Consider the following 10,981-nt stretch of genomic DNA (forward strand, 5'->3'; position numbering starts at 1 on the left):
GAACATATTGTAGAGAGTAGAGTATGATTTCATGACATAGCAACTAGCTGGAGCCAGTCATGGTTCAGTATAAGTCTTACAAGTGCGATGTGTATCTAGCTTTAGTACTTACTTTTGGAATAAACATTTGCGTAATTATAGATGTTGTATTTTTCAGTGAGGGAGAATGAGATTTAATTTCAACTTTTTTTGTGGAAAATCCACACAAACACAAACTTGCTAACTGCCAAGTGTTAGTGTCCTAACTGGATATTATATCTGTTAAACATTAGCAGGCTAGCATTGTGATCCGCATGTTGTTTTTTAGCATCATTTCAAAGCACTGCTTTACAAAAGCACAACCTTATAGAGCTGCTAACGCAGCTGTAGATAATTGTTTAAAAGTTTTCAATGTTCTGAGTAACATCAATGAAATCCCACTCACCACTGTAATTCTGTGGGGTCAGACAGAAATCTTAAGAAGTGCACAATTTAAAAAAACTGAAAAAAGGTTGGTCATTTGGGTGAATCTATCCATGTCTGTTCCTTCATCAGCAATGTCTCACTTATTTCACAGTTACCCAAGAAGCTCTCAGAGATCACCAGCTGGGGAACAGGTTTTATTTATATTGAGACATCCAGTAAACTGCTCGGGTCTTCCGGGGTCAACTGAAATGTTCCCTGTTCCACCCAGAGCCAGGAGGTCCCTTTGTTTAACAGTCCAACAGTGTGAGATGAAAACGACATGTTCGGAGATGACAGAAGCATACAACAGATAACCCTGGTAATAAATTGATCGGAGAACACAGCACAGTAATGATCAATACAGTAATACAGATTCCAGATGAGGAAAATGGTTCTTTTCAGATTCAGAACAAACACTTCAATCAGAAAGCAAAGCACACTCACTCTTAACTGAGAGAGTTATTTCTGTCTACTGAGGTAAACATTCAGATTGGATTTCTTTGTGAGCCAGCCATCAGTTACAAAATGAAACTTGCCAGTATCTATACAAGAATCTTGTACTGTTGGACTAACATCATGTCAAATGGTTTAACCACACATTAATATTAACAGCTGATAGCGTCTGCAGCGTAAACATGGCCATGGTGTATGCACCTCTTTGGAAATGTTTAATTTCCTGCATGGGTTTGTTAAAGCTTGGCACCGACATTTTTAAGGAAAATATACAAAATGCTCCAGGCATAAAATAAATTGTACAAAGCGAGTTCCCTTGCGCTTCAGCTCAGGTAAGAAAATTGTCAAAACATTGTCAAAACAAGAGTATAAAAATAACAAGTTCTGAAACTAAATATAAAATAGCAATTATATACAGAAATAGGCAGGCAGTCAGGAAACGGCAATAAAAATAAACTGCGTTCATTCACACAGTACAGCAAGCTGATTTCTGAACAAGTAAAATAAAGTTCAAGTGGCAGGAGCAAGCAAGATGCTCATCTACAATGCAATGTGCTTTATTGAACAGCAAACCCTCAGTGTCGGCCATGAGGGCAGACGTCCACATTGTCAACAGAGAGAGTGCTGGCATACTGGGACCTCCAGTCTCTGAGGAAGAGCTCCTCTGCTTGGCTCTGCAGAGTCTGCTGGCCTTTTCCTACTTCTGAGCCCGTCTGATTCACGACCAGGCCCACACCAGCAGTCTGGGTGAAGTAGTTCTCTGACCAGTTGGACGTCCCTACGGACACAAACACTCAGTGGTTGGGGGGGGGGGGCTGATTATACCAAAGGGCTCCTATCATAGTGTTAGGAACAGTATATTTTTTGTAGTTGGTTGAGGTGGAGCTGATAACTACTTTGTAAAGTGTTGATCAGTTTGATTTGCAAAACCCACATCTTATGAAAACATTTCTGTCTAGGATTGAATCCTGCGAACCCTATTTTGTAGTAATAATATTTCAACTTATTTCGAACTGTATAAAAGATGTGAAATGTGAATACAAATTCTGTAGACAAGCTGACTTGCACTGAAAAAGGCTGTAATATTGTATATTAGCTATATGCTATATTACCAGATTTATTTCACTTTTACAAGCAAACTAAATTAAGGACTCAGTTTCAGACTAAAATGACTGGCTAGGAGGAATATCTTTTCTCCTCTGCATCAGGTTTTAGAAGTTGATTATATGTTTGGTATGAATAATGAGCAGCAAGATAATAAGGTCCTAAAACAGTCAGATAAATGTAGTGTGAAGTAAAAGTACAAACTAACATAAATGAGAAATACTTGAGTGAACTACAAGCATACCTCAAAACTCTTAATCAAAGTGCAATTAGTTCTATCCTGAGTCTGTCACAGTGGTTATTGTCTGAGAGTGTTGATGTCTGAGCAGTGGTAATAACATACCTATATAGACCACTCTGTCAGTGACCATGTACTTGGCGTGATTGACTCGTGCAAAGGGGATCTTCATCTGCTCTGCTGTTGAAGGCACTGTAAAGATTTTCTGCAAAGACACAAAAATAAATAAATTAACCGGGAGTTCAGGGTCCATCATCGTTCTGTTCAGTGCACCATGTTGTAGCCTTTAAGGAAATTAAATCTCAAAACGCACTATTTCAATGTCGCATTTCAGTGGAGGCCTGTTGAGCACCAGCAGGGACTGCAGGAAGGGGAACATGGAGGCAGGCGAGTGCTCCCAGCAGCTGACCATCAGTCTGACCTGCACCCCTCTGGTGCAGGCTGCAGCACGTAGGGCCGAGTCGATGGTGGGCCAGAACCTGAGAGCGGGAGACCAGAGCACAGTTTTTAAGAGGAGAGATCGATACTGTCGTGTACGCCTGTGGTGCAGGAAACATAGGCAAGTAGGAAAAAGACTACAGTATGTGTGCTACTAATGAGAAGGAAGTGGAGGATATCACATTTTCCTATATTTATATTTTCCAATTTTCAGGTGCCGCACTGAAAATTGGAAAATATAAATATAGGAAAATGTGTCTTCAGGCTGATTGGCTCTCTTCCAGTTTGGCAAGTTTCCAGCACTTTCATCAAAGACCTTCCAGTCAGCAGGTATACCTAATCTTAATTAGAGAAGCTGCTTCGTCAGCCAATCGGAGTCCAGCATTGTGACTGTTTAATAACTGTCCACATAATTTATTTATTTATTTTTTTTTTTTACAGTAATACAGTAGCATTACCTAAGTGACTTGAATTGAAGTCTTCACTTGGAGCTTTTATGCATTATTTTGTCTGGACATTCTACATGTGTGTTGGTGAATTTTAACAGTGCAGCAATAAATACTGGTGGCTCTTGGTGAGCTGTGTGTACCTGAGTGGCTTTGTGAACTCAGACAGAGGAAGGTAGTCCATGACGGAGATGTAGACGAATTTCTGGGAGTCGTTGATGACGGACAAGATGGTGGAGAGATCATCAGAGCGGCCGCGGGCTGAGATTTGTGGAGGGGCACTCTGCAGGAAATGGACACACAACATACAGTGAGGATCATGAGAGCAAAGAGGGAGAGGAATAGGAATCTATTACAGCCCTCATCCCTCTGATGAGTGTGTGTAGTAAACTGAAAATGTTCAGATATTATGAGTTTACCATCAAGATGTATTCAGTTTTCAAAAAGCTAAAACAAACAAAACAAAAGAAGGATACCAACATTTTATGCCATTTGTAAGGTCATTTAATGCATTTACTTCCAAATGTCAATTTTGGGATAACAGCTATTGATGTGGCATTTTTATCATCAGACATTATTAGAATACATTATCACACCTGCAGAGAGCCTGATCATAAACATTTAAAGTCAGAAAACAAATAATAATAATAATAATAATAACAAATAATAAAACTACCATCACTTCATACAGAGGCAACAATGGTGAAATAAACAATGTGGTACTGGAGACATATTTGCATTTGGGTTTCAGTCTGATTTATTATGAAGACAACACATTGAAGTTGTCACTGTGCAACACAATCAACAGACCACCTTGTATATCATGACTGCTGCAGATAGCACTCAATGTTAGGAGTGTTTATGCTGCGCATTCAGTCATTTTTTACAATGTTTATTAATTTTCATTATGTCTGTCTGCTTGATGAGCTTCAATATGTTATATATATGTTATATATATTCCCAACAATTTAGGATTAAACGAGTTTGAAATAGGGCTTTAATTAAACTTTAAAATGATTCTGCCCTGTACCTGAGCTATTGAAGAAGTTCTAAATGACCAAATTAACAGTATTGACGGTATTGTATTGACAATAACATCTGTTTCAACATGTCAGTATCAGACCCATAGTGGTCAAAAAACACACATTCATTAAGTTCCTCTTAAAGGAAGCTCATAGACTTGTTGTGAACTTACAGACAGGTAGACTTCAGCAGGTACTCCATTGAACTTCAAATGCAGTGGATTCTGGGAGCTGGACAGAGCAGAGAGGCGAGCAGGCCAGTACGGGGGCAGGGATCCATTGTTTGCACCACCGATGCTCCAGTATACCCCAAAGATCCGAAAGGCATCCTGAGCCAGGCAGCTGCAGTCCTCCACTGACAGACCCACCTCCTTCACCTTGGTTCAACAAAGACCACCCAATGTATTAATTCTGCTGCAGCCACTAACTACTGTGTTAGTGAGGACATCGTCTGGGGGCTGATCCAGGGAGAAGATTTACTGTTATTGGGATGAATTTGCAGAGTTAAACCTGGAACTGCCTCTGATCTGGAGGCAGCACAATTACACTGCACCAATAAGATCCTACTGATAATCCATATTACCATATTATATATTATTATATCACTTGATCAGGAAAATGTATCATGTCCACTTATTCATCATTTGGAACAACATGGTTGGATTGCTTTTCACTTTCACTCAATAATTAATAACCACCAATAATGAGATACTTTAGAATGTAATTAATCTACAGTATAAATATAACGCTATATGCTTCTAATGTATACATCAGTAACAGGCACTGCAAAGTCTAAGCATCTGTTCCTTGTCTGATTACATTTGATAACACGATCAGTTGTGTCGCCCTCCTTGAAAGTCTATTACAGAGTAACACACCATCAGCCTGAGGCCAGTCTAAAAACTGCTGTCTCATTGTAGCTCAGTTGGTTTCAGTTGTATCTTAAACCAGGTTTGTAGGTGTAAAGCTTTTACCTGGGAGTCTGGCTCATGATTGATGATGTTTGGGACATCAGTTCTACAAATCTACTGGGCAGTAACGTGGTCTGTAAGTGGACAGTGATGTAAGTCTCCCTCCTCATGCAAAAGGTTGTGTGGGGTAACCACTGAACATAATGACTACAGACATTAGCCAGGCCCGCACTAATGCAGATACGTTGCACATTTTCTCGCTGTTTTACCTGACTTAGAGAGCGCCAGTCCATGTTGGCACTACCCAGGTAGAAGTGCTTCTGGTCCACCACCCACAGCTTGGTGTGGACGATGCCTCCAGTTACAGCTTTGAGGTCTATTTCTCTGACTTCTGCACCTGCAAGAATGCAACAGAGATCAATCGAAATAGTTTCACCCTTCTTATACAAAAAAATTCATTTTTTTATCTTGTTTGAATACCAATATATTTTAGTACTAACTGTTTTACAACATTACATTCTACAGGAACTGCACCAGCAGAAGCTAATAACAGAAGCTAATTTGCTTAACTATTAAAACCATTCTCGAAGATTGCATTAGGTAAATTTGTATGATCTGCGAAGTCTCAGTTTGTTGGGATGTGCTTCCTATTGTCAAATGTTGTACCTGTTGCAGCCAGCTCTGCTGTGTCTTGGGTTGAGGTCTGGGGGGCGTTGACAGCAATCTGAAGTTCCACACCTTTGGATTCAAGTTTTTTCAGGTGCTCAAAGACCTTTTGTCCCTGCATAACGCACACATCAAAGGTTCAAAAAAGGAATTCAGTACAATCAGCACTTAAACAGTGCTACAGCATGAGAGCAGGGCATGCTACGGCACTGACCTGAGAGTCAGAGGAGTCAGCAAACTCCATATCATTGGCTCGCAGCGTGAAGTAGAAAGCCGCGATGTGGACTGAGCTGTTGGCCTTGTCCAGCAGATGCAGCCAGCTGTCTGCGATGCTCCGTCTGGACAAGGGAGAAGACTGGTAGAGTCCCACGGGGATGCTCTCCACCAGATGCACCCTGAACAGGGCAGAGGGTATTTCAAGTTACACCATTAAATGACACACACTAAATCCAGGCAGAATCTCAAATTAGAAGTTCATCACAAATTCTTATTTTTCTCTAAAGACCAACGTAGATCACAGAGATTAACACTTTGTTGATATTTCCTACCGACAATCAGTGCTACAAGGCTCTGGTACTAAGCCAAAGCCCTCCAGCCAGTGCAGCTCCAGCTGAGTCGTGAGCTGAGCCACAGACATGGGAAGCCCGTAGTGCCAAACATGCTGACCAAACCCTCCGAGGAGCAGCAAGGTGGTGGGCAGGAAGCAGAAGAGTGCAAAACTGGAGCATCCTGAGCGCTGCAAAAAGACAGAGGTGGAACTTTAACTAATACAAATGAGTAAAGTTTCAATCAGTAATCTGACAAGAGAATGGAAACATCTTGGGGCTGTGTTGCATACCACAGCTCTTACTGTAGGGTGTGGTGAAATTCCTTTATATAAGACTGACTCCGTTGAGACCATTAAGAAAACACCATGACTGTTATGAGTTGAATCTCTTAAGCAAGTACAGCAACATCACTCACCGTGGTTGACTTGGTTGATCTAACTTTAGCGGGCTTCTCTGGTGCTACAGGAGAGGTGTATTCATCCATATCCGCTCTTTTCTCTTCACGTTTTGAAAACTCTGACTGGATTACAGGTGGTTCATAGTAATCCTTCACCTCTCCTACACTGTGGTGCTCATGCTTCTCATCTGTCAAATCCTCCTCACATTCAACGTCTGATGAAGATCTGCTGTCCTTTAATTCGAGAATGTTCATTGGCTCCATTTCCCACGGTGGTTCTTCGTCCATGATAGCATCCACTTGGCTGACCTCAGCTGTGTGAGCAACCTCTGGAGAGTCAGACTTTTCCTTGTCTCCAGAGGTAGTGAGGGTAATCCTGCCTTTAGCCTCAGCATCATACTTCCCTGCTGTGTCTTCTTGTGGCGTTTGGCTGAGGGAGCCCTTATGAGGAAGGTCACTTACAGGGCCATCTGGTAAGGTATCAGCTTCTATTTCTGAGGTTTTGCTCAAGTCTTGCTCTGGTAGGTATTGCTCTGACCCTTGTTCTGGTCTTAGGGCAGGCCTGGGGCTTGCAGTCATAAAAGGATGCTGCACAGACTCAGACAAACTCCAGCTCTTGGGTGCAGTAATTACAGCGCTATGGACAGTCGCAGCGGCTTGTTCAGTGCTGATGAATGGAGAGGGGCCTTCGAAGCCAATTTTGGGGGCTCGGACTGAAGGCAGGGGGAGTGCTGTTTCTCTGGCATCAGGCGGTTTGGACTTTGAGGCTTCCACGATTCCATATCCAGCTTTCACATGAGGCTGAGCTACATGGACAGGGGTATCTTTTTTGGGAACAGGCAGCTCCGTGTGCTGGCTGGCACCAGTAGGTCGTTTATGGAAAGTAGGGATTCGAGAAAGAGGTTTCCCACCTTTGCGGTTCATGTCTTCTTTCTCCTCAAGCTCTTTTTTTGCAGCTTCCAGACGGTCCAGCACAACACTACAATTTTTCAGTTCCTGAGGAAGACAGAACCTCATTAGAAAAAGCATACATCTTTTGTGAGGATAACATATGTCTATAGCACCTCTCTCAGTATATACATACAAGTTCTAACCCAGTAGTTCTGAATAGCCGCATGACCTCACCTTTAGTTGCACATAACATCTGATATACCTTTAAAAAGCCAGTTAAGTTAAACATCTACAGACTCAAATAAACTCAATATACTCCATTATTTTTACTTGGTACAGGTTAACAACAAGACTATAGCACTGCATATTATCTCGAGAGGCTTCTGTAACACTGAAAGACCTAGAGTAGCCACACCTATTCAAATGAGCTCTCCTGACTGGTACACCTCAACATGGCCACCGCAGGCTGTTTAACATATTGTTATGGATGTCAATATTTGTTGCCAAGTGTTGCCATGGCTACAGTATCTTTTAACATGGCAGTAAATGGCAGTTAAAGCTGAGCATTCTAACTTGCTCTGTCCACAGTGCTAATTTTTTAGATTTCAGATTTCCACACAAGATATCCAGGACAGTTCTTCAGCATGTTGACAGTCTCGCAGACTGTATTTCTGAGGACGCTGAATTATTCTGACCACAAAATGGATTGTAATCTGGCCACAAATGTGTTTCTTGGCTTGATAATGAAGTTTGACATTTAACTCCATTTTCAAATGTGTTTATTGGTGTTTTGTGCTTGTTTTAATGTCTCACTGTCTAACTACATAGGCATTTTTCTTGCAAGACATTTTGACATGCCACAATAGGAAATGTCACTGAATTATACTGCTTACTGGGCCAGAGCCATCATTAATTAGTATTTATTATTAGTATGCATTTCCTATGATGACAAGTCAATGTCAAAGTCAATGTCTGCTGAGAAAAAGGTTGACTAAGTACAGCTGATACAGGCAGATTTGTTGGCGGGTGTCAATATCAACATTTCTTAAAAGTCTCACACTTAGATATTAGTCAATTCTCTTTTGTCATAAACAAAATACACAAACAATAATAACATAACCAACATATAACAATATATAACACCAATATATCTACAGTAAGCTAATATTAGCTGATATGTCAAGCTCCTACTAAACAACATTTTATTTATTTCCCCTTTTTATGATAGTAAAGCACTCTATGACATTAAAGCCTGAATGGTCTATTAACGGGCTGATATAGTACAGATGCATCAGCTTCAGCAAATGTGTGGGCAGACAGGCAAAAAGGAATTCCAATATGTTACGTAATGTGTTTTAGGATGCATTGTTATGTATACATATAACCATCATTTCATGTCTAATATTCGTCGATTTAAGTCAGATACAGCATTGTGCAAAGGTTTTGTCGACATTTTAGATGTTTCGATCCATCATGCAATCCCATCAGGGAGGCATCTGATGAGTTCCATATTCATTCTGCAGCATGACAACAACCTTCAACATTCAGCCATAATCATAAACAACTATCTTCAGCAACAAGAAGAACAAGGATTCCTGCAACAGATGGTCCAGCCCCCACTGGGCTCATACAAAGAGACAGAAGACCCAGAGACAGCCTAAATCCTCTGATGAACCCTGGCAAGTTCTCCAAGATGCTTGGAACAACCAACCAACCAAGTACCTTGAAAATCTGTGTGCAAGTGTACCCAAGAGAACTGGTGCTGTTTTAAATGCTCTCTCATGTTCTCACACCAAATATTTCATTCAGGTTTTTTTTTCTGTCCACTGCCCTTTGTATGAAGTTGACTAATAAATAAAAAACTATTAATGGCAATATTTTTCAAAGCATTCTCACTTTACTTTAATGCCTAAAAAAATCAGTCTTTTTACTTTAAAAAACTGCTATTTCTTCTATCTTTATTGTTACTATCCTCTTTGTGGATAAGGTTAATTTGCCCAACTGTAAAATATTGTGCAAAATTATAATAACTACATGTAAGGGGTGTTTACATTATGTAATAGTGATAAAAGTAAACATTAGCCAATATTTAAAGACAGAAATATTGGTTTTGACATTGGCCACAGAGCTCCAGCACTGGTTGTATTTTCCTGTTTAAATATTCAGCCTTAATATATAAATCAACTTTACTTCTCTAGAGGCGGAGAAAAGGAGATAAAGACACTTCCGCAACAGCCTGTCATTATTTCCTACTGATGATGACATGCTGCCACACACACACACACACACACACACACACACACACACACACACACACACACACACACACACACACACAAACAAAAACAGACAGACACACAGCAATAATTCTTTCACCACAGTGATGTATGAATAAGAACTGGCCACACCCATGCATCCTTTGCAGGCTCGGATTTCCCTGCCAATACAAAATAACATCTAACAACAAGAGGTGTGTTGTTTGGGTTGTCTGTAAGGTGAATAATAGCCTACCGTTGGATCTGCCTCCTCAGCAGCTTCCTCCTCCAGCTCAGCCGGGGCACTTTCACTCTGGTGTGTCTCCATCACTTGGCTCTGGACAGACTCAGAGTCTGTCTCATCCGACTCCTGACAGGACCACATCGGTTATAATCATAGTTAATAAGGAGCAAGCAGCACTGTATTAAAGCACTAGTTATGCGTTCATGTAAGACTCACAGTGTGTGTCGGTTGTAGCTTAATCTAAACCATGCAAAATAAAAACAAAAATAAATACAAAGGGCACACGCTCTATCATCTGCTTCACAAAGAAACACCGTCAGCGTCAAGACAAACTTACCATAATGCGGTAACTTGCTCGGTAACAAGTTTGGGCTAGGCGCAGGGTTTAACTCTCACGGTGTAATGTTTCCTCTTTACCGTTAAGCTAACCAGCTACGCAAATATTAGATGGTTGAAGTGGCAATAGCAGTAAACAAAAATACTGCAGGTTAAGGCAGGAGGGTGTCTATTTAATCCTTCTTTGAGTGTTCTTCTCGGGTTAGCCAGCTAACGTCGCTGCCGTTGACGTTAGCGAGCCAGCTACGTGGCTGTGAAGTTTTTCAGCAGTGGAGGAAGAGGAGGCGGAAAAGCTGAGTAATAAAATACCCACCTCGTACGCAACTCTCCCGTGCAGGCGGGTCGACCTTCTCGGTGTTGCCGGTATTGTTTCCAGTAACTCCACCTCACTCGCCTGGATGGATTTTCTGGATCGTAGTACCATAGGCATCTTAGACCACTTTAATAATGCAGCACCCTCGCGACACGAGATTAACGGGCAGACGGAGCATAGAGAGCAGTTCGTTTGTCAAATGAGAGACCACTGTGCTCACCCTAACCCGAATAAACCGGATATGTGCAGCTGTTGGCTACCAAAACAACATTTCT

General features: G+C 41.2%; 1 protein-coding gene across 2 annotated transcripts; it reads right to left on the reverse strand.

The window, feature by feature from the left end:
- Window positions 1–586: 586 nt before the first annotated feature.
- pld7 (phospholipase D family, member 7) lies at window positions 587–10,974 on the reverse strand. 2 transcript variants are annotated; one of them, XM_023395958.2, is made up of 12 exons: window positions 10,707–10,974; window positions 10,070–10,183; window positions 6,686–7,663; window positions 6,271–6,458; window positions 5,937–6,117; window positions 5,723–5,837; window positions 5,326–5,453; window positions 4,319–4,522; window positions 3,267–3,406; window positions 2,553–2,718; window positions 2,345–2,444; window positions 587–1,675 (listed from the first exon to the last, which is right to left on the reverse strand). In XM_023395958.2, exons 1-12 carry the CDS (start codon window positions 10,821–10,823, stop codon window positions 1,473–1,475), a joined length of 2,634 nt encoding a protein of 877 aa, XP_023251726.1. In that variant the 5' UTR covers window positions 10,824–10,974; the 3' UTR covers window positions 587–1,472. The 2 variants fall into 2 exon arrangements, with proteins under 2 accessions (XP_023251726.1, XP_023251727.1); XM_023395959.2 differs by lacking the exon at window positions 10,707–10,974 and adding an exon at window positions 10,395–10,662.
- Window positions 10,975–10,981: the final 7 nt, after the last annotated feature.

The sequence above is a fragment of the Seriola lalandi genome, unplaced genomic scaffold, assembly GCF_002814215.2.
Source record: "Seriola lalandi dorsalis isolate HSWRI2012SDOR001 ecotype SW California unplaced genomic scaffold, Sedor1 jcf7180002054971, whole genome shotgun sequence".
Taxonomy (NCBI): domain Eukaryota; kingdom Metazoa; phylum Chordata; class Actinopteri; order Carangiformes; family Carangidae; genus Seriola; species Seriola lalandi.